The sequence below is a fragment of the Haliotis rubra genome, unplaced genomic scaffold (genome assembly GCF_003918875.1).
Source record: "Haliotis rubra isolate DU_JTF1 unplaced genomic scaffold, ASM391887v1 Scf1130, whole genome shotgun sequence".
Lineage (NCBI taxonomy): Eukaryota > Metazoa > Mollusca > Gastropoda > Lepetellida > Haliotidae > Haliotis > Haliotis rubra.
In genome coordinates this window covers 25,098-51,585 of record NW_025765038.1, presented here as the reverse complement: position 1 = coordinate 51,585, position 26,488 = coordinate 25,098, and the positions used below count along the sequence as shown (strand labels likewise).

Genomic DNA, 26,488 nt, shown 5'->3' with positions numbered 1-26,488 from the left:
GTCTCCGACAGATAAGTGTTGGTAAGTGTTTCGTGAGTTTACAACTTCGGGTTTTAATGTGGCAATGTCAGAGATGCATTCATATCCAAAAATTCATCAAGATTTTGTTAAAATAAATATTTTTGATCAACGAAATGAAAACTATTTCACATTCAAACCAGACCATTTGTTCAAACTAGTGTATATACTTTATCCTATATATGAAGTCACATTTGTATAGAAGCTCTTGTTCACATGGAGACGTACCATTATATTACAGCCGTCTGATTTAAAGCACTTTCAAGTCAATGAATAGCAGATTTATTGTTAAAAATAAAAATAAAATAAAAAATATTTATTAAAAACATGTAATACACCCAATGTTCAGTATTGGATTGGCCAGAGTCTATAAATTACAAATTCTCCCATGTTCCAGGTACTTCCGACAACCACTAGGTCACAACACGTTACAGAAAATTGTCCCGGAAATGTGTCACAACGCTGGTGTAAAGGGCTACAAGACGAACCACTCACTTAGGGTTACCACTGCAACCCGACTGTACCAGGCTGGGGTTAGCGAACCATTGATAATGGAACGAACTGGACACAGGAGCGTCACAGGTGTGTATTTACTTTTCAGTAAAACAATCATTTAAGTGGAGGAAGTTCGTTTGTTTCAAACTAAAGTCGTAATGTTGAGACTAACTACATACGTTACATATACTAATTTGATCCAATTTCCTTTCAAACAAGTGTGCGCAGTTACACCAGAACCAGTGAGGACCAGAAGGCCACTGTAAACGCCATACTGAATGACGAGCAACTGGGAGTGATAGAGTCAATGGAGACCGTATCCAGGCCAGGCCAGGGACACAGCAACACCACCTCTGGAACCTCAAGCTCCACCGTCACGCTGGCGGCAGCACAAACCAGGCACCAGATTCCCATCGAAAACTGCGTTGTAAATTTCACAATGGAATAAATGTAAAAACATTCTTGTTCATGTTGTTATTTTAAATTGGCACCTGGACGGTATCGCCGTATTCACACCCTTTTTGACACTTTTTTAGAGGTAATTTTCAAATATTGTTTCGAGGCGAAGCCGAGAAACAATATTTGAAAAATTACCGATGTCCAAAATTCCGTGGGGAGATAAGTCAATGGCAGAGGCGAAGCCGAAGTCTGACTTATCTACCCTAGGTAAGACAGTCCAGCTGCCAAATAACATACCCGGTTGTTATCCACATATCAACCTCTGCACGTGCAGATAGAAGGTTGATACACAGAACATCAACCTGCCAGAACAATGGACATAACATACCCTAGCGGCGTAATGTAATATACTGCCTTTGGTTTTGTACTGCCACTCAATTTTGTACTGCCATGGAGACTTTTACTTAGAGTTTGTGAACTTTCAGAAAGCTTCAATTCCTTCCGTGCTAAAAAATACAAAACAGTTTATTTTATACTATGAATATCTTCACTGAAATCCCTTGACCAGCCAATAAGGCCGAAAGAAGCTTGTCACCACAAATGATAATACCTGAATGTTTTATTAAGTTTAGAATCCTGGCTACAACAGTACCCCCATGCTGACCATGTCGAAAAGGTTTGTTATGTCTAACCAGTTATGTTTATTCAAACTAATGTGCCAAAGGCCCGGGTTCGATTTCCCACATGGGTACAGTGTGTGAAGCCCATTTCTGTTTTCCCCCGCCGTTATATTGCTGGAATATTGCTAAAAACGGCGTAAACCCATACTCAGTCAGTCAGTCAGTCAGTCAGTCAAACTAATGTGCTCGAAATTGGTGTTCGTGTAGTTGATAGTAGAGTTCAACACTTGTCCAGGTTTGTTTTGCTGTTTTCCTTAACTATGACGTTTGCACTTTACCATGCTCACAGATTAACGGACTTTACATTACTCAACCCGAAACAGCATTTCTTCAACGATACGTGTTCACTCTAATGTTCAGTTTCTCCAGTTACTCAACCAGACATTTTGGATTTTGTCCGACAATATTTTATATAATGACATTCGTTTGACCATCCTGTTAAACTCTCTCCAAGTATATATTTCCATCTAAAAGTCGGAAATTGCTTCGATAGCACAAAATTTGTATTAATTCTAGAGACTAGAGATTCGTGTTGAGTAAACCTGCAGTATACCAGTATACTTGGAAAGCCAAGAAAGAACAACCCAGATAATGCAGGGATCAAAATAGCATTGAACTTGTACGATGAAATGTTGTAAGACTTGCAAATCCCTTCACTATTTCTTCATGACACATCGCGTACTTATCATCCAGCTGGTTATGAACTGGTGAGTTTTGGTACGTCCAAACTGTGGGTGACTAGACCACTGTGTTCTAGAAGATTCCAGATTACACTTGACCGAAAAGGAATCTAAAAATAGACTTCCACACCACTGCTTACATTAGGAAGTAATGCCTTGCTGACAACTGATTGTTTAGAAACATAATCTTCTTACCATTTAATGAACCTACACAGAAACAATGTGATACAATTACATCACTCTTTCACATTGAATTACAGCATCATGTAAATATCTTACTGAACCATGCATGAAGGTTGTTTTACTCAGCTTGACTTCTTTGAACTAAATTCAGGCACTTGATCCTTATGAACACATGAAGCCATGTGAGTACTGTCTGAGACATTACCTATTCGGTTTATACTTATGCTTTATACCACTGAATTCCAGAAAAGGGTAGTGGTACATGTTACAAAATGAGCTCACCCTCTCGCCAAGACTCTGATGGTGCCGACAGCGATGACACAGGGGAGGTTACACCAGGCCTTTATTACTCCACGGGCGATTCAGGAAGTGATGTTGCCAAGGAGGAGGAGGAGGAAGAGCAGGAGACGGTTCGTATCAGCAACGATTTCCTTCCTCCTTTGGAGGCTATATATCACAGAAACAACCACCACAAAACGGAAACACGTGAAGACACAGATGTTACTCATCAAAACGACGATGGACAAACGAATATGTCTCCATCGCCTCTGCAGGGAGCTGTGGCACTGACACAAGGTGAGTTTGTGCGAAGGATTTGAAGTAAGTCATTGATTTTCCATAAACAATTGACCTTATTTCTGTATATTATCTTTTAAAACACGTGGGTTGTTTCTACTGCAGGCGAAACGCAAGACTTGACGCATGCTATAGCAGAAACATTCAGCAACGCCATGTCATCAGTGAATACCGAACAGCGAGTAACAAATATACGTAGGTATAAGTTTTGATTATATGTCAATATGTCAATACATATCATACTTATATGTTAGATTCAGGAAGGTTTTGATTCATTTATGGTTGCAGTTATGGATGTGTAAATGTGTTAAAACATCAAAGACTGGCTATGCACTGAGCGCAGCTGCCCTTTGGGGAAATTGGCTTACTACCCTACATCACTTTGTTACAACACACGTTACATTTTAAGGGAAAATGTGTCTCATTTGATGCAAAACCTACACACACGCATTATCTGTCAAAGCTTAACAATGGGAGAATGAAACAGATATATTTGTCGTTTTCCTTCTTCCCATTAGCACATGTGTAGCAAGATGCGATGCGAATCGACGTAGGGAGGTTGTTCAGAGTAATATATGAGAAACAAACACCAACAACAGGGTGTCTTACGTTTACATTTTGATGTCTATGTACGCATCCCGTGTTCCAGTCATCCACACGGAGCAACCACTGAAGCCCTACTCTCTTCTTTCAGTAATCAACAACCCACAGCTCAACTTGACAAAGAAGACTGAGGTGGCCAATCTTACCGCACACAATGTATCTATGGGTGGTCAACAGGTGATCCAGCCATCAACATCCAGTGACGGTGCTGAAAGCCAGCAGAAGACACAGAACAGACCAACAAGTAAAACGATACATTTTGGAATATATTGCAATTTTTGATTGATGTTAAATGAAAGGCCCGAAATCGTATCGAGAGGCAATGTTCAAGTAGCATTGTCCTCTGTTCTTCTCTCATAAGACGGTAAGTCTTACACACACGATATACACATGCAATCTTGTAAATCTGGCGTTGTAGACAGGGTAATTCACCCGCCCTTAGTGAACAAAATGCCACCATAAGCACACATGTACCATACACTATCTCAAACAGCTTACAGTGCCTTGATTCGCCATTTGACACTTCGACAAACATGAACTCGTGAAGGTCCGGGTTAGAATGAAACTTCAGTAACCCATGCTTGTCGTAAGAGGCGACAAACGGGATCGGGTGGACAGGCTCGCTTGTTTGGTTGGTTGACACAAGTCATTGATTCCCAATTGCGCTTATCGATGCTTATGTTGTTAATCACTGGATTGTCTGGACCAGACTCGACTATTTACAGACCGCCGCCATATAGCAGGAATATTGCTGAGTGCGGCGTAAAACTAAACTCACTCACTCACTCGACATACATGATAGATATGACAATGAAACATCACAAGGCTAAACATTCGGTGTTACACATGGTAATAGAAGATTTGCTAATATTTGAAACTACCATCCCAACGGCAAAGGAAACACTTTTGGGCATCTACAAACTAAGCAAATGAAGTACAATGTACTTGTTAAAACATTTCAGCAGTGACAAACATAACATGGCACGCCTGAAGGAGGACAAGCAGCATCCTGCATGGGATAGAACATCTGTAGGGGAAAATGACACACCAGTAGCATGATATAGAACATCTCTTGAGGGACATGATACCCCAGTAGCATGACATAGACTATCTGTATAGGGAACTATAGCATGATATAGAACATCTCTTGAGGGACATGATACCCCAGTAGCATGACATTGACTATCTGTATAGGGACATGCACTACCCTGCATAATATAGAACGCCTGTAGCAGACATGCCATCCCAGTAGCATGATACAGAACATCTGTAAGCAGACATGAAATACCCTGCATGATATAGACTATCTGTAGAGGACATCGCACCCCAGTAGCATCACAGAGAACATGTGTTGTGGGACATGACACCCCAGTAACATGATATAGACTATCTGTAGGGGACATGGCATACCCTGCAGGATACAGAACATCTGTTGTGGGACATGACACCCCAGTAACATGATATAGACTATCTGTAGGGGGACATGGCATACCCTGCAGGATACAGAACATCTGTTGTGGGACATGACACCCCAGTAACATGATATAGACTATCTGTAGGGGGACATGGTATACCCTGCGGAATATAGAACATCTGTTGTGGGACATGACACCCCAGTAACATGATATAGACTATCTGTAAGGGGACATGGGCTACCCTGCAGGATATAGAACATCTGTTGTGGGACATGACACCCCAGTAACATGATATAGACTATCTGTAGGGGGACATGGTATACCCTGCGGAATATAGAACATCTGTTGTGGGACATGACACCCCAGTAGCATGATATAGACTATCTGTAGAGGACATCGCACCCCAGTAGCATCACAGAGAACATGTGTTGTGGGACATGACTCCCCAGTAACAAGATATAGACTATCTGTAGGGGGGCATGGTATACCCTGCAGGATATAGAACATCTGTTGTGGGACATGACACCCCAGTAACATGATATAGACTATCTGTAGGGGGACATGGTATACCCTGCGGAATATAGAACATCTGTTGTGGGACATGACACCCCAGTAGCATGATATAGACTATCTGTAGGGAGACATGGCATACCCTGCAGGATATAGAACATCTGTTGTGGGACATGACACCCCAGTAACATGAACTAGACTATCTGTAGGGGGACATGGCATACCCTGCAGGATATAGAACATCTGTTGTGGGACATGATACCCCAGTAGCATGACATAGACTATCTGTAGGGGTATATGGCATACTCTGCATGATATAGAACATCTCTTGTGGGACATGACACCCCAGTAACATGAACTAGACTATCTGTAGGGGGACATGGCATACCCTGCAGGATATAGAACATCTGTTGTGGGACATGATACCCCAGTAGCATGACATAGACTATCTGTATAGGGACATGCACTACCCTGCATAATATAGAACGCCTGTAGCAGACATGCCATCCCAGTAGCATGATACAGAACATCTGTAAGCAGACATGAAATACCCTGCATGATATAGACTATCTGTAGAGGACATCGCACCCCAGTAGCATCACAGAGAACATGTGTTGTGGGACATGACACCCCAGTAGCTTGATATAGACTATCTGTAGGGGGACATGGCATACCCTGCAGGATATAGAACATCCGTTGTGGTACATGACACCCCAGTAATATGACATAGACTATCTGTAGGGGGCATGGCACCCCAGTAGCATGATAAAGAATATCTGTGTCGGGGGAGATGGCATACAATGCAGGATATAGAACATCTGTTGTGGGACATGACACCCCAGTAACATGATATTTGGCATAAACTGCAGGATATAGAACATCTGTTGTGAGTAGTATAGGGAATGGGGGTTTTGGATCACTTTCAACAAAAGCCTTTGCAAAGCCTTATTTCCCAAATAAGGCTTTGGTCGGACCCTTAGCTCTTGCTGCCATTAGCCCTACTATGAAAAAGTTTAGGACGCTAGCTCCACATGTATACCTCACAACCACGCCGCTTAACCGACTGAGCTACTGGGGACATGGTTGAAGTATGTTGGTTTAACGGGTCTATCCTGGGATTGCATCATCGCTCCACGTGCCGCTATGACACTATTGTGCCGCTATGCCATGTTTACCTCGATGAAACAGTTTAATGTGAATCGCCTATGATCTCTTTGGTGTTTGTAATAAAGGCTTGCTGGGCTTTTTTCACCCCTTGTTCTATGTACTTTTTTTTCTCATCCTCGCTGATAGCAGACTTACGAGACTTGGACCGAATCTCTTGTTTCATTTTGTTATATTTTGTGAGTTCAGAGAGGATTGAACGAAACTCCTCCTCTGAGATCTTACTGTCAGTGAGTGCCATGGAAATACGCTCACTTACTGTGTTCAGCTTTGCTTCAGCCAGAACCCTGATCTCGTCGTGTTTCAATGCCTTACGATGCAGTCTGCGGGATGCAAACTTAAGCGCCAACCCTAACACCCCTGCCACCCCAGCTGTTATTTCAATGCCTAGCACTACGGGGGTAGCCACGATGGTAGCTAACAACCCAACACCTGCCGCCCCTAGCCCCATGCTGGTTGCCATAAGGGCAGTATCAGCCCCGTCCACGATATTGAAAGCTCTATGGTACTTCTTACATAGTGCTTTACGCGTGTCGCGGTCTTGTTCTAGTTGGCGTTTCACATCACATAACTGTCTCAAACGGAACCCATCTACGGTTTCCAGGGTCTTCGCTTCTTCCTCTACGACTGGGTATAGCCCCATCCTAAAATATATATTACAAAAGATATTTTAATTGGGTTTCAGTTAATAGTCGGTCAACGTACCTGAGGCTTATAAAACTTAGATTCTTGTATGTGTAGATACGGGAAGGGTCAATAGGTAACTTCTGGTCTATATCAACACCATAGCCGTTTATTATGGGGGGTAGTAATCCCTGTTGGGAGTCCCCCAATCGTATAACGATACGGCAATATACGAAATCTGATGCGTAGGAGTCACCCCAACGTATTGTTACACCGGGTAAAAGTTGCAAGTTTGGGGGTGGGTCAACGCCGTCCGAATCATCAAACTTACCATTGTGAGCGACTTCTACGATGAGTGTGGATTCTGGGGCCATAGCCCTAACCCCTGCTATGGTATGATGGGGGGTGGCTTTTAACTGGGACTGACTGGATGAAATTAACAGGGTGTCCTTAAGCAAATATTCAGAGTTAGAAACTATCATCTTTTCAGTTGGAATGAAAGACGTGATCAAGGTACCGTTGTTCCTAATTTCAGAGACATAGCCATATTTGTCTAGTGAGATATAAGGTGCGGTGATGGTTGATCACCCATTTGGGCTCCTTTAAGTCTGCAAGGTCCTGCCGTTTGTACACACCGTTTTTAAATAATAGGGCGTACAAGGTGTCTTCCTCACCAGGCTGATCGAATCCCTCCGTGTCCCCTAGGTCATTAAGCGTAGTGTTGGGGCGATGACTGGTCATTGCTATAATACTATTACGATATAGTTTCCAACTGGTTTTCTGATAATAGTTCAGGGGTGAACTTCACCCCCATGAAGTGTATGTTGCCAGGTAGGAAGATCTTGGTTAGTGATATCGTGTCTTCCACGATCACGGTGACACCCTGCAGACTGGTGTTGGAGCCGACACCCACCCGCACGTAAACTGTGCAAACGTGATACTGGTGTCGTTTCGCCCACCTGAGTTTGATCCCCTTCACGATCTCGACATCACCCTGTGATGGTTCCCCTAGGTAGACTTGGATGATCAGTGTTGTGGTATCTACTATATCACCTAGGGCTCCATCGGAGGGGACTTCAACGCGTTTGTAAATGTTGTTTTTCAGTTGCAAGGCATACAATTTACCATCTACTCCGGGAGCGTCGAAACCGCGTGTGTCCCCGAGGTCGGAGATCCCCACATTGACGCATTTTTTCACCCCGGGCCCTTGTGCGCTGGTCATTTTATGTGAAGCGTTAAGCTGAGGTATCCTATATTGACGGGATTATGATTTATATCTAACACCGATATTATCAGCTCAGGTATGTTGCCCTGAGTCAACCTCTTATACTGCCGCGGTGAAAACGACTCAGTTCTACCGTCGTTGTATTTCTCCGTTTTAACCGGCACTGCTCTCAGTATAGTGGAATGGTGACCCCCTTGAATGTTGTACGTTGTGCTCACCTGGCCGAGATGAATGTACAGCTCTCGGTACGGTATTAGGTCGGGTAACTTCATGCCTGTGACGGTTGTTGTTGGTTTTATCTCGTCAGGCGTCATACCGAGTGTCCTCGCCAATGGTCGACCGAGTCTCAAGGAGTTTCTTCCATTGTTGATTAACACCACTGTACCGTTTGAGTCGTTCATCTTGAGTTCGGCTCCCAGGGGTTTGAAGACCTCGTCGCTTAGCTAGCACACGCTGTAGTAGCCGTCAGTTATCTGACTGCGAGCTCCACTGACGAACAGCTTATTGTTGCTGGCATTGATGTTAGTCCATTGCGGTAGGTAGGTGATATTGCAGAGTGCGACTTCGAGTTGACCCGACGTATTATCGATTGCGTGCGTCAGCTGAACGGCCTCGCCGCTCGTTATTCCTGGAAGTGTTATGTACATGTTAGAGTATATATGCTCATTATATAATAGTTTTAAAATGCATTCCCCTGGAGTGTTTTACCCTAAACTGGACGTAGATTTCTCACACATGAAGATCGCGGTCGCTGATGGGATGTATTTCAACGCCCAGCTTTTAGATGTGTTCAGCCTGTATACATTTTCAGTGACTAACGCTAAGGTAGTTCATGCTTGGTTCAACAACCCGATGCAGTTCTGGCAGAATCAACTCAACTTCGCCGTGTGGTGCGCTACAACGGGTGTGGTGTGACATTAACCGACACTCGGCGTGGACCGCTGAGTCAGTCTGTGTTCACGTTCCACGTGTACTACCAGGTCAGGCGTATCCTTAAAGAAATCAGCGCTCCGGTCCCACAGGACAACGCATGGAACGCAGTAAACAACAAGTACGATAGGCGGGCCTATGAACGTATTTGCAATGAATTCAAACTGAACCCAAAAACGGATTGGCGTTTGCCGGGACCGAACCACGGGTTGGGTATCCCCATCGTTCACAACATGCCTCTCGTGGATGCCAGCGAGAAGTTGAAAGAATGGGGATACAAGTCGTATCATCACCTCACAACCAACGAGTCTGGAGGTTCGAGCAGGGGGCAGCGGATGACTGGAAAAAGTTCATGCTGGACACGTCGAAAGGATTCACTCGTGGCGGGGTAATCAGGTTAAACGACTCGATTCGAACGTACGTGTGGGCGCTGTTGGGTGCGCAGACGCAAACGCGTTCCAACATCCTTGGTAAGGGGACTGCTTATGACGCTCAGAAACAGTTCGTTGTCAACGTTGAGGATGCTATCAATGCTCCAGTTGATCTACCGAGTGCCATCAAACGCTACCAAGGCGTGTTGGAATACGCCAGGTCGAAAGTTGACTACGTGTTCGACGTGGGGTTGTACATGGCTCCGAGCGATATGCAACTGAGAGTAAAAAAAGTGGTGGGCTACAACAACGAAATAGTCATAGCCACGGCGGACCAAAAGTTGGGCGTCAACCCCGATGTTAACACCCCCCACGTCCCACCACCCACGACCGGTGAAACGGGTATAGTGGCGCCATCCCCGGAAACCAGGGTTCAACATACACCCCCTGTAGGTTCACCCCCACAGCAGCAGCACATCGATCATAAAACAGCTATGGTGGCTGGTGGGGTAGCTTTGGGGCTTATTTGGTTAAAAATTCCTTAGCCGCTACGTACACCAGACCCGCCACGGCGACGATGGCTGCCCACAGGTTTTGACTAAGCCACGTGGCAGTTTTAGCCAAAGCACCCAGCAACCACGAGACGATGCTACCCAGGATGCCGGGTAGGGCTATCTGTAGGGGCCATGACACCTCAATAGCATGATATAGAACATCTGTAGGGGACATGACACCCCAGTAGCATGATACAGAACATCTGTAGGGGCCATGACACCCCAGTAGCATAACATAGAACACCTGTAGGGGACATGACACCCCAGTAGCAAGATGTAGAATATCGGTAGGGGGCATGGCACCCCATTAGCATGATACCCTGCATCATATAGAACGCCTGTAGCGGACATGGCACTCTAATATCATAATGTACAACAGCCTTAAGGGGATCCTTAGTAGCATGATATAGAACCTCGGTAGGAGGACGGAAACACCCTGCATGATATAGAACACCTGCAGCAGGACATGGCAACCAAGTAGCACCATAGCGAATACCTGTAGGTGGACATGACACCCCTGTAGCATCATAGAGAACATCTGTTGAGGGACATGGCACCCCAGTAGCATGATACAGAACATCTGTAGTGTACATGACACCCCAGTAGCATGACACAAAACATATGTAGGGGACATGACGCGTCAGTAGCATGATACAGAACATCTGTAGGGCACATGGCACCCCATAAGCATGATATTGAATATCTGTAGTGTAATGACACCCCGGCACCATGACATAGAACAGCTGTAGGGGACATGAGACCCTAGTAGCATGATATGGAACATCTGTAGGGGACATGAGACTCCAGAAGCATGATACAGAACATCTGTAGGGGCCATGACACCCCAGAAGCATGATATAGAACACCTGTAGGGGACATGACACCCCAGTAGCATGATGTAGAATATCGGTAGGGGGCATGGCACCCCATTAGCATGATACCCGGCATTATATAGAACGCCTGTAGCGGACATGGCACTCTAATATCATAATGTACAACAGCCTTAGGGGATCCTCGCACACCAGTAGCATGATATAGAACATCGGTAGGAGGACATGAAACACCCTGCATGATATAGAACACCTGCAGCAGGACATAGAACCCCCTTAGAATGATAGAGAATACCTGTAAGTGGACATGGCATCCCCGTAGCATCATAGAGAACATCTGATGAGGGACATGGTACTCCAATAGGATGATAGAGAACACCAGCAGCAGGACATGGTACGCCCGTAGCATGATAGAGAATACCTGTAGTTGGACATGGCATCCCTGTAGCATGATACAGAACATCTGGTGACGGACATGGCACCCCAGTAGCATGATATAGAACATCTCTTGCCGGACATGCCACCCAAGTAGCATGACATAGAACAGCTGTAGTGTACATGAAACTCCAGTAGCATGATGCAGAACATATGTAGTGTGCATCACACACCAGTGGCATGATACAGAACATATGTAGGGTACATGACACCCAAGTAACATGAAATAGAATATCTGTAGGGGACATGACACCCTAGTACCATGACATAGAACAGCTGTAGTGTACATGACACCCCAGTAGCATGATACAGAACATATGTAGGGGCCATGAAAGCCCAGTACTAAGATATACAACATATGTAGGGGACATGACTACCCAGTACCACGATATATAACATCTGTAGGGGACATGACACCCCAGTAGCACGATACAGAACATCTGTAGGGGACATAACACCCAGTAGTATGACATAGAACATCTGTAGTGTATATGACACCCCAGTAGCAAGATACAGAACATCTGTAGGATACATGACACCCCAGTAGCATGACGTAGAACATCTCTAGGATACATGACACCCCTGTAGCATGACATAAAACATCTGTTGTGTACACGACACCCCAGTAGCATGATACAGAACATCTGTAGGGGACATGACCCCAAGTAGTATGACATAGAAGAAATGTAGGGTACATGACACACCAGTAGCATTATATATATCACAGTGAATGGGGGCATGACACACGAGCAGCATCATGTAGAATTGTGTAGGGGACATGACACGGGCGTAGCATGATATAGAACACATGTAGGGGACATGACACCCCAGTAGCATGATATAAAACATGTGTATGGGGCATGACACCCCAGTAGCATGATACAGAACATTTGTAGGGGACATGGCATCCTAGTAGCATGACATAGAACATCTGTAGGGGACATGACACCCCAGTAGCATTATACGGAACACATGTAGGGGACATGACACCCCAGTACTAGAACATCTGTAGGGGACATGGCACCCCAGTAGCATGGTATACAAAACATTGTATGAGCACATGACACCATAGTAACATGATATAGAACATGTACATCCCTGGGGACATGACACCCCTACAGCATGACATAGAACATCTGTAGGGGACAGGACACCCAGTATAATGATATAGTTCATCTGTAGGGACATGACACCCTAGTAGCATGATACAGAACATTTGTAGAGCACATGACACCCCTAGTAGCGTGTGGATATAAATTATCTGTAGTGTACATGACACCCCAGTAGCATGACACAGAACATCTGTAGGGACATGACACCCCTAGTAGCATGATATAGAACACATGTAGAGGGGCATGACACCCCAGTGCCATGACACAGAACATCTGTAGGGACATGACACCCAGTAGCATGATAGACAAAATATATGTAGGGACATGACGTGTCAGTAGCATGACACAGAGCATCTGTAGGGCACATGGCACCCCAGGAGCATGATATAGAATATCTCTAGTGTACATGACACCCCGGCACCATGACATAGAACAGCTGTGGGGGACATGAAACCCTAGTAGCATGATATGGAACATCTGTAGGGGACATGACACCCCAGTAGCTTGATACAGAACATCTGTAGGGGCCATGACACCCCAGAAGCATGATATAGAACATCTGTAGGGGACACGGCACCCCAGTAGCATGATATAGAATATCTGTAGGGGACATGACACCCCAGTAGCATAACAGAAACATCTGTAGGGGACATGACACCCCAGTAGCATAATACAGAACATCTGTAGGGGACATGACACCCCAGTAACATGATATAGAATATCTATAGGGGGCATGACACCCCAGTAACATGATATAGAACATCTGTAGGGGACATGACACCCCAGTAACATGATATAGAATATCTGTAGGGGACATGACACCCCAGTAACATGATATAGAATATCTGTAGGGGGCATGACACCCCAGTAACATGATATAGAATATCTGTAGGGGACATGACACCCCAGTAACATGATATAGAATATCTGTAGGGGGCATGACACCCCAGTAACATGATATAGAACATCTGTAGGGGACATGACACCCCAGTAACATGATATAGAATATCTGTAGGGGACATGACACCCCAGAAGCATGATAAAGAACATCTGTAGGGGACATGACACCCCAGTAACATGATATAGAATATCTGTAGGGGACATGACACCCCAGTAACATGATATAGAACATCTGTAGGGGACATGACACCCCAGCAACATGATATAGAACATCTGTAGGGACATGACACCCCAGCAACATGATATAGAACATCTGTAGGACATGACACCCCAGAAGCATGATGATAAGAACATCTGTAGGGGACATGACACCCCAGTAACATGATATAGAATATCTGTAGGGGACATGACACCCCAGTAACATGATATAGAATATCTGTAGGGGACATGACACCCCAGAAGCATGATAAAGAACATCTGTAGGGGACATGACACCCCAGTAACATGATATAGAATATCTGTAGGGGACATGACACCCCAGTAACATGATATAGAACATCTGTAGGGGACATGACACCCCAGTAACATGATATAGAATATCTGTAGGGGACATGACACCCCAGAAGCATGATAAAGAACATCTGTAGGGGACATGACACCCCAGAAGCATGATATAGAACATCTGTAGGGGACATGACACCCCAGTAACATGATATAGAATATCTGTAGGGGACATGACACCCCAGTAACATGATATAGAATATCTGTAGGGGACATGACACCCCAGTAACATGATGTAGAATATCTGTAGGGACATGACACCCCAGTAACATGATATAGAATATCTGTAGGGGACATGACACCCCAGTAACATGATGTAGAATATCGGTAGGGGACATGACACCCCAGTAACATGATATAGAATATCTGTAGGGGACATGACACCCCAGAAGCATGATAAAGAACATCTGTAGGGGACATGACACCCCAGAAGCATGATATAGAACATCTGTAGGGGACATGACACCCCAGTAACATGATATAGAACATCTGTAGGGGACATGACACCCCAGTAACATGATATAGAACATCTGTAGGGGACATGACACCCCAGTAACATGATATAGAATATCTGTAGGGGACATGACACCCCAGTAGCATGATAAAGAACATCTGTAGGGGACATGACACCCCAGAAGCATGATATAGAACATCTGTAGGGGACATGACACCCCAGTAACATGATATAGAATATCTGTAGGGGACATGACACCCCAGTAACATGATATAGAATATCTGTAGGGGACATGACACCCCAGTAACATGATGTAGAATATCGGTAGGGGACATGACACCCCAGTAACATGATATAGAATATCTGTAGGGGACATGACACCCCAGTAACATGATGTAGAATATCGGTAGGGGACATGACACCCCAGTAACATGATATAGAATATCTGTAGGGGGGACATGACACCCCAGTAACATGATGTAGAATATCGGTAGGGGACATGACACCCCAGTAACATGATATAGAATATCTGTAGGGGACATGACACCCCAGTAACATGATGTAGAATATCGGTAGGGGACATGACACCCCAGTAACATGATGTAGAATATCGGTAGGGGACATGACACCCCAGTAACATGATATAGAATATCTGTAGGGGACATGACACCCCAGTAACATGATATAGAATATCTGTAGGGGACATGACACCCCAGTAACATGATGTAGAATATCGGTAGGGGACATGACACCCCAGTAACATGATATAGAATATCTGTAGGGGACATGACACCCCAGTAACATGATGTAGAATATCGGTAGGGGGCATGACACCCCATTACCATGATACCCTGCATCATATAGAACGCCTGTAGCGGACATGGCTCTCTAATATCATGATATACAACAGCCTTAGGGGATCCTCGCACACCAGTAGCATGATATAGACCATCGGTAGGAGGACATGAAACACCCTGCATGATATAGAACATCTGCAGCAGGAAATGGCACCCCCGTAGCATGATAGAGAATACCTGTAGGTGGACATAGCAATTATTGTGGCATCATAGAGAACATCTGGTGAGGGACATGGCACCCCAGTAGTATGATATGGAACATCTCTTGCGGGACATGCCACCCCAGTAGCATGACATAGAAAATCTGTAGTGTACATGACACCCCAGTAGCATGATACAGAACATCTGTAGGGGACATGACGCCCAAGTAGCATGATACAGAACATCTGTAGGGGACATGACACCTCCGTAGCATGACATAGAACATCTGTAGTGTACATGACACTCCAGTAGCATGACAATGAACATCTTTAATGTACATGACACCCCAGTAGCATGATACAAAACATCTGTAGGGGACATGACCCCCCAGTAGTATGACATAGAAGAAGAGTAAGGTACATGACACACCAGTTGCATGTTATACAAAACAGTGTATGGGGACATGACACCCGAAAAGCATGATGTAGAATTCTGTAGGGGACATGACACCAGCGTAGCATCATATAGAACACATGTAGGGAACATGACACCCCAGTAGCATGATATAAAACATATGTAGGGGCTATGACACCCCAGTAACATGACATAGTACATACGTAGTGTACATGACACCGTAGTAGCATGATACAGGACATCTGTAGGGGACATGACCTCCTAGTAACATAATAAAGAACATCTGTAGGGGACATGGCACCCCAGTAGCATTATATAGAATATCTGTAGGGGACATGACACCCCAGTAGCATGACATAGAACAGCTGTAGGGGACATGACACCCTAGCAGCACGATATGGAACATCTGTAGGGGACAGGACACCCCAGTAGCATGATACAGAACATCTGTTTGGACAATGACACACCAGTAGCATGATATAGAACATCTGTAGGGGACATGACACCCCAGTAACGTGATATAGAATATCTGTAGGGGACATGACACCCAAGTAACATGACATAGAACATCGATAGGATACATGACACTCCAGTAGCCTGATATAGAACAAGTTTACGGGACATGGAACCCCAGTAGTATCACAAAGAAGAAGTGTAGGGTACATGACACACCAGTAGCATGTTATACAAAACTCTGTATGGGGACATGACACCCGCGTGGCATGAAGTAGAACCTCCATGACACCCCAGTAGCATGATATAGAACATATGTAGGGGACATAACGCCCCAGTACCATGACATTGAACATATGTAGGGGACATGACACCCCAATAGCATGACAGAAAACATCTGTAGTGTACATGACACCCTAGCAGCATGGTATAGAAGTTCTGTAGGGGACATGACACCCCAGTAGCATGATACAGAACTTCTGTAGGGGACATGACACCACAGTAGCATGATACAGAACATTTGTATTGTACATGACACCCTAGAAGAATGGTATAGAACATTTGTAGGGGACACCACACCCCAGTAGCATGATACTGAACATCTGTAGAGTACATCACCCACAGTAGTATGACATACAACATCTGTAGTGTACATTACACACCAAAAGTATGATACAGAAGATTTGTAGGTGTCATGACCCCAGTAGCAAGATACAGAACATCTGTAGGAGACATGACTACCCAGTAGCATGACATAAAACATCTCTAGGATACATGACACCCGAGTAGCATGATATAATACTTCTGTAGGGGACATGATCCCCCAATGGTATGACATAGAAGAAGAGTAGGGTAATGACACACCAGTAGCATGTAATACAAAACAGTGTATGGGGGCATGACGCCCGAGTAGCATGATGTAGAACTCTGTAGGGGACATGACACCCCAGTAGCATAATATAAAACATATGTAAGGGGCATGACACCCCAGTAACATGACATAGAACATCTGTAGTGTACATGACACCCCAGTAGCATGATACAGAAAATATGTAGGGGACATGACGCCCTAGTAGCATGATACAGAACATCTGTAGGGGACATTGCACCCCAGTAGCATGATATAGAATATCTCTAGGGGACATGACACCCAAGTAGCATGACATAGAACATCGATAGGATACATGACACCCCCATAGCCTGATATAGAACAAGTTTACGGGACATGGAACCCCAGTAGTATCACAAAGAAGAAGTGTAGGGTACATGACACACCAGTAGCATGTTATACAAAACTCTGTATGGGGACATGACACCCGCGTGACATGAAGTAGAACCTCCATGACACCGAAGTAGCATGATATAGAACACATGTAGGGGACATAACGGCCCAGTACCATGACATTGAACATATGTAGGGGACATGACACCCCAATAGCATGACAGAGAACTTTTGTAGTGTACATGACACCTTAGTAGCATGGAATAGAACATCTGTAGGGGACATGACACCCCAGTAGCATGATACAGAACTTCTGTAGGGACATGACACCACAGTAGCATGATACAGAACATCTGTAGTGTACATGACACTCTAGAAGCATGGTATAGAACATTTGTAGGGGACATGACACCCCAGTAGCATGATACTGAACATCTGTAGGGGACATGACAACCCAGTAGCATGATTCAGAACATCTGTAGAGTACATCACCCACAGTAGTATGACGTAGAACATCTGTAGTGTACATTACACACCAAAAGCATGATACAGGACATCTGTAGGGGACATGACCCCAGTAGCAAGATACAGAACGTCTGTAGGAGACATGACTACCCAGTAGCATGGTATAGAACATCTCTAGGATACATGACATTACACACCAAAAGCATGATACAGAACATCTGTAGGGGACATGACCCCAGTAGCAAGATACAGAACATCTGTAGGAGACATGACTACCCAGTAGCATTGCATAGAACATCTCTAGGATACATGACCCGAGTAGCATGATACAAAACATCTGTAGGGGACATGACCCCACAGTGGCATGACATAGAAGAAGAGTAGGGTACATGACACACCAGTAGCATGTTATACAAAACAGTGTATGGGGGCATGACACCCGAGTAGCATGATGTAGAATTCTGTAGGGGACATGACACCCTAGTAGCATGATATAGAACACATGTAGGGGACATGACACCCCAGTAGCATGATATAAAACATATATAGGGGGCATGACACCCCAGTAACATGACATAGAACATCTGTAGTGTACATGACACCCCAGTAACATGATACAGAACATATGCAGGGGACATGACACCCCAGTAACGTGATATAAAATATCTGTAGGGGACATGACACCCCAGTAGCATGACATAGAACATCTGTAGGATACATGACACCCCAATAGCCTGATATAGAACAAGTTTACGGGAGATGGCACCCCAGTAGCTCCACATAGAAGAAGAGTAGGATACAAGGCACACCAGTAGCATGTTATACAAAACAGTGTATGTGGACATGACACCCGCGTAGCATGAAGTAGAAACTCCATGACACCCCAGTAGCATGATATAGACGCATGTATAGGACATAACACCCCAGTACCATGACATAGAACATATGAGGGGACATGCCACCACAGTAGCATGACAGAGAACATCTGTAGTGTACATGACATCCTCGTAGCATGGTATAGCACATCTGTAGGGGACATGACACCACAGTAGCATAATACAGAATATCTGTAGGGGACATGAAACCACAGTAGAATGATACAGAACATTTGTAGTGTACATGACACCCTCGTAGCATGGTATAGAACATTTGTAGGGGACATGACACCCCAGTACCACGACATAGAACATATGTAGGGGACATGGCACCCTAGTAGCATGATACAGAACATCTGTAGAGTACATGACCCCAGTAGTATGACATACAACATCTGTAGTGTACATGACACACCAAAAGCATGATACAGAACATCTGTAGGGGACATGACCCCAGTAGCATGATACAGAACATCTGTAGGACACATGACACCCCAGTAACATGACATAGAACACCTCTACGATACATGACACCCTAGTAGCATGACATAGAACATCTGTAGTGTACATGACACCCCAGTAGAATGAAACAAAACATCTGTAGGGGACATGACACCCAGTAGTATGACATAGAAGAAGTGTAGGGTACATGACACACCAGTAGCATGTTATACAAAACAGTGTATGGGGGCATGACACCCGAGTAGCATGATGTAGAATTCTGTAGGGGACATGACACCCTAGTACCAGGACATAGAACATATGTAGTGTTCATGACACCCTGGTAGCATGATACAGAACATCTGTAGGGGACATGGCACCCAGTAACATGATATAGAAAACATGTAGGGGACATGACAGCCCAGTACCAAGACATAGAACATCTGTAGTGTTCATGACACCCCAGTAGCATGATACAGAACATCTATAGGGGACATGGCACCCAGAAACATGATATAGAAAGCAGTGTATGGGGACATGACACCCAGTAGCATGATATACAAAACAGTGTGGGGACATGACACCCCTGTAGCATGACATGGAACATCTGTAGGGTACATGACTCCCTAGTAGTATGATATCGAACATCTGTAGGGGACATTACATCCCAGTAGCATGATATAGAATATCTGCAGAGTACATGACACCTACTAGTCAGACATACAACATCTGTAGTGTACATGACACCTGTAACATGATACAGAAAATCTGTAGGGGACATGACACCCCAGTAGCATGATATAGAACATATGTAGAGTACATGACACCCTAGTAGCATGATACAGAACATCTGTAGAGTACATGACACCCAGTAGTATGACATAGAACATCTGTAGTGTACATGACACCCCAGTAGCATGATACAGAGCTTCTGCAGGATACATGACACCCCAGTAGCATGACGTAGAACATCTCTAGCATACATGACACCCCAGTAGCTTGACATAAAACATCTGTAGGAGACATGATCCAAGTAGCATGACATAGAACATCTGTAGTGTACATGACACCCCAGTAGCATGATACAGAACTTCTGCAGGATACATGACACCCAAGTAGCATGACGTAGAACATCTCTAGCATACATGACACCCCAGTAGCTTGACATACAACATCTGTAGGGGACATGACCCCCAGTAGTATGACAGAAGAAATGTAGGGTACATGACAAACCCGCAGCATTATATACATCACAGTGCATGGGGGCATGACACTCGAGTAGCATCATGTAGAATTCTGTAGGGGACATGACAGGGGAGTAGCATGATATAGAACACATGTAAGGGACATGACACCCCAGTAGCATGACATAAAACATGTGTAGTGGGCAAGACACCACAGTAACATGATACAGAACATCTGTAGGGGTCATGACACCCCAGTAGCATGATACAGATCATATGTAGAGTACATGGCACCCCAGTAGAATGATACAGAACATCTGTAGGGAACATGGGACCCTAGTAGCTCGATATACAACATCTGTGGTGTACATGACACCCCAGTAGCATGATACAGAACACCTGCAGGGGACATGACACCCAGTATAATGACATAGAACATCTGTAGGGGACATGACACCCCAGTAGCATGATACAGAACATCTGTAGAGTACATGACACCCTAGTAGCATCATATAGAATATCTGTAGAGTGCTTAACACCCCAGTAACATGATATAGAATATCTGTAGTGTACATGATCCCCCAGTAGCATGATATAAAACATGTGGAGAGGCCATGACAACCCAGTAACATGATACAGAACATCTGTAGGAAACATGACACCCCAGCAACATGATACAGATCTTCTGTAGGGGACATGGCACCCCAGTAGCATGATACAGAACATCTGTAGGGGATATGGCACCCTAGTAGCATGATATAGAACATCTGTAGGGGACATGACACCCTAGTAGCATTATACAGAACACATGTAGGGGACATGACACCCCAGTACCAGAACATCTGTAGGGGACATGGTACCCAGTAACATGGTATATAAAAACAGTGTTTGAGGACATAACACCCTAGTAGCATGATATAGAACATCTACACCCCTTGGGACATGGCACCCCTGTTGCATGACATAAAACATCTGTAGGGGACATGACACCCAGTATAATGATATAGTACATCTGTAGGGGACATGACACCCTAGTAGCATGATACAGAACATCTGTAGGGGACATGAGACCCTAGTAGCATGATACAGAACATCTGTAGAGTACATGGCACCCTAGTAGCATCATATAGAATATCTCTAGAGTACTTGACACCCCAGTAAGATGATATAAAATATCTGTAGTGTACATGACACCCCAGTTGCATGATACAAAACATATGTAGGGGACATGACCCAAGTAGCATGACATAGAACATCTCTAGCATACATGACACCCCTGTAGCTTGACATAGAACATCTGTAGGGGACAAGACCCCCAGTAGTATGACATAGAAGAAATGTAGGGTACATGACACACCAGTAGCAGTATATACATCACAGTGTATGGGGGCATGCCACTCGAGTAGCATTATGTAGAATTCTGTAGGGGCATGACACGGGCGTAGCATGATATAGAACACATGTATGGGACATGACACCCCAGTAGCATGCTATAAAACATGTGTAGGGGGCAAGACACCCCAGTAACATGATGCAGAACATCTGTAGGGGTCATGACACCCCAGTAGCATGATACAGATCATATGTAGGGGACATGGCACCCCAGTAGCATGATACAAAACATCTGTAGGGAACATGGGACCCTAGTAGCTTGATATACAACATTTGTAGTGTACATGACACCCCAGCAGCATGATACAGAACATCTGCAGGGGACATGACACCCAGTATAATGACATAGAACATCTGTAGGGGACATGACACCCCAGTAGCATGACACAGAAAATCTGTAGAGTTCATGACACACTAGTAGCATGATATAGAATATCTGTAGAGTACTTAAGACCCCAGTAAGATGATATAGAATATCTGTAGTGTACATGACACCCCAGTTGCATGATACAAAACATATGTAGGGGACAGGACGCGTCAGTACCATGATACAAAACATCTGTAGGAGACATGACCCAAGTAGCATGACATAGAACATCTGTAGTGTACATGACACCCCAGTAGCATGATACAGAACATCTGCAGGATACATGACACCCCAGTAGCATGACGTAGAACATCTCTAGCATACATGACACCCCTGTAGCTTGACATAGAACATCTGTAGGGGACATGACCCCCAGTAGTATGACATAGAAGAAATGTAGGGTACATGACACACCAGTAACATTATATACATCACAGTGTATGGGGGCATGCCACTCGAGTAGCATTATGTAGAATTCTGTAGGGGAAATGACACGGGCGTAGCATGATATAGAACTAATGTAGGGGACATGACACCCCAGTAGCATGATATAAAACATGTGTAGGGGGCAAGACACCACAGTAACATGATACAGAACATCTGTAGGGGTCATGACACCCCAGTAGCATGATACAGATCATATGTAGGGGACATGGCACCCCAGTAGCATGATACAAAACATCTGTAGGGAACATGGGACCCTAGTAGCTTGATATACAACATCTGTAGTGTACATGACACCCCAGCAGCATGATACAGAACATCTGCAGGGGACATGACACCCAGTATAATGACATAGAACATCTGTAGGGGACATGACACCCCAGTAGCATGATACAGAACATCTGTAGAGTTCATGACACACTAGTAGCATGATATAAAATATCTGTAGAGTACTTAAGACCCCAGTAAGATGATATAGAACGTCTGCAGTGTACATGACTGCCCAGTAGCATGATACAAAACATATGTAGGGGACATGACACCCCAATAGCCTTATATAGAACAAGTTTACGGGACATGGCACCGCAGTAATATCACATAGAAGAAGTGTAGGGATCATGACACACCAGTAGCATGTTATACAAAATAGTGTATGGGAGATGACACCCTGGTAACATGATGTAGAACTTCTGTAGGGGACATGACACCCTAGTAGCATGATATAGATCACATATAGGGGACATGATACCCCAGTACCATGACACAGAACATATGTAGAGTACATGGCACCCCAGTAGAATGATACAGAACATCTGTAGGGAACATGGGACCCTAGTAGCTCGATATACAACATCTGTGGTGTACATGACACCCCAGTAGCATGATACAGAACACCTGCAGGGGACATGACACCCAGTATAATGACATAGAACATCTGTAGGGGACATGACACCCCAGTAGCATGATACAGAACATCTGTAGAGTACATGACACCCTAGTAGCATCATATAGAATATCTGTAGAGTGCTTAACACCCCAGTAACATGATATAGAATATCTGTAGTGTACATGATCCCCCAGTAGCATGATATAAAACATGTGGAGAGGCCATGACAACCCAGTAACATGATACAGAACATCTGTAGGAAACATGACACCCCAGCAACATGATACAGATCTTCTGTAGGGGACATGGCACCCCAGTAGCATGATACAGAACATCTGTAGGGGATATGGCACCCTAGTAGCATGATATAGAACATCTGTAGGGGACATGACACCCTAGTAGCATTATACAGAACACATGTAGGGGACATGACACCCCAGTACCAGAACATCTGTAGGGGACATGGTACCCAGTAACATGGTATATAAAAACAGTGTTTGAGGACATAACACCCTAGTAGCATGATATAGATCACATATAGGGGACATGATACCCCAGTACCATGACACAGAACATATGTAGGGGACATGACACCCCAGTACCATGACATAGAACATCTGTAGTTTATATGACACCCTAGTAGCATGATATAGAACATCTGTAGGAGACATGACACCCCAGTAGCATGATACAGAACATCTGTAGGGGACATGGCACCCCAGTAGCATGATACAGAACATCTGTAAGGGACATGGCACCCCAGTAGCATGATATAGCACATCTGTAGTGTTCATGACACCCCAGTAGCATGATACAGAACATCTGTAGGGGACATGACACCCAGTATAATGATATAGAACATCTGTAGGGGAAATGACACCCTAGTATAATGATACAAAACATCTGTAGAGTACATGACACCCTAGTAGCATGATATAGAATATCTGTAGAGTACTTGACACCCCAGTAACATGATATAAAACATCTGTAGTGTACATGACACCCCTGTAGCATGATATAGAACATCTGTTGTGTACATGACATCCTAGTAGCATGATATAGAACATCTGTAGAGTACATGACACCCCTGTAGCATGATATAGAACATCTGTTGTGTACATGACATCCTAGTAGCATGATATAGAACATCTGTAGAGTACATGACACCCCAGTAGCATGATACAGAGCATCTGTAGGGGACATGGCACCCCAGTAGCATGACATAGATCATCTGTATGGACATGACGCCCCAGTAGCATGATATAGCACATCTGTAGGGTACATGACACCCTAGTAGCATGATAAAAACAGCCTAGGCCGACAGGAAACACATACAGAATGATGTGGAATAACATGAAACACCTGCGTGTTGTCTTGTGTATAGAGCTCATTTCAGAAATCAGTCAGGCAGCGAAGTGTCTTTTGATGGGTGACCAATTATTGTTGTTGTTTTTTTTTGGGGGGGGGAGGGAGCTTGTCTCTTAAGTTACATATAATACACATTCATATTATTTTATTCTACCATATCCTAATTTGAGGAAAGACATGAAACACCTGTATGAACGCAAGTGTGAGTGAGTGTGTGTCTGTGTGTCTGTCTGTGTGTGTGTGTGTGTGTGTGTGTGTGTGCGTGCGTGCGTGCGGGCACACGCGCGCGTTTACGCCGTTTCACACAATTCCAGCAATATCATGGCGGGGGGACACCAGAAATGGCTTCACACATTGTACCCATGTGTGGGAATCGAGCCCGGGTATCCGGCGTGACCCACCGCCCAGGACTGCATCTGTAGGATGATCTTTACGGATGATCTCTTGTGGAATAATATGATAAATTGCTGCATGAAATGGCGCAACTGAAGGACTTACAATGAAACCCTTGTAGATTGACATGTTACATCTGTAGGAGACTCGAAAGGGATGGGTTTTACACATCTGACCTGACATTGATTTATGTGACATAATTTTCAGAAACCCCAAAAGACTCCAAAATACAGAGGATAACAGGTAAGTGTGGCACCTTGAAAATTCCCGTTAGTGTTTGAAAAATATTTGCCAAGTGTGCATACAAGTATGTTTGATCATAAGTTCGTGAAGATGTGAAATTATTACGTAGCTCTAAATTCTCCTTTGGCATATGCAACATAATCACGATCAATGTCAAGATGATACATTAACATTGCATCTTATGCGTTTCACAGATGCGACAGTTTCAGAAATCAATACTTGGACATCTGGTATGATCAAAATACAGTTCGTTGATGACATCGTGAAGAAGATTGACGCTGGACAAAATGGATCACAGTCACCGGAAATGGTGGTGATGGGAAGACAACTGTGGCCTACATGGTGCTTGAGGAGATGATGAAGCAAGGAAAAGAAGTGTTTAGAATGAAGACAGTGGAGGACTATTACAATATTACAAACAATACAGACCAATGTGTCATCATGATGAACGATGTAATAGGGGCCTTTGCTCTTGATAATCTGGCGTTCAGCACATGGAAACCTGTCATATTCGACGCCATGGAGAAAATGTCAAAGTCTAAAGAATCTGGGCAGCCATGTGGAGTCATCTGTGTGTTTGTGCAAAGGTTAAATATCTTAAAAGAAGTTGAATTCAGCCTTGAA

The 26,488-nt window shown here is 44.3% G+C and overlaps 1 protein-coding gene across 1 annotated transcript in view; it reads left to right on the top strand.

Annotated features, from left to right (window-relative positions):
- The window catches only part of LOC124291729, a 45,957-nt gene extending 19,735 nt beyond the window's left edge, over window positions 1-26,222 (top strand). The window contains exons 2-6 of the mRNA XM_046728805.1: window positions 2,702-3,031; window positions 3,137-3,226; window positions 3,726-3,878; window positions 25,829-25,864; window positions 26,059-26,222. Of these exons, the coding sequence (XP_046584761.1) occupies window positions 2,728-3,031; window positions 3,137-3,226; window positions 3,726-3,878; window positions 25,829-25,864; window positions 26,059-26,222 (747 nt within the window). The 5' untranslated portion in view covers window positions 2,702-2,727. The remainder of the gene's footprint in view (window positions 1-2,701; window positions 3,032-3,136; window positions 3,227-3,725; window positions 3,879-25,828; window positions 25,865-26,058) is intronic.
- The last annotated feature ends 266 nt before the right edge of the window (window positions 26,223-26,488 follow it).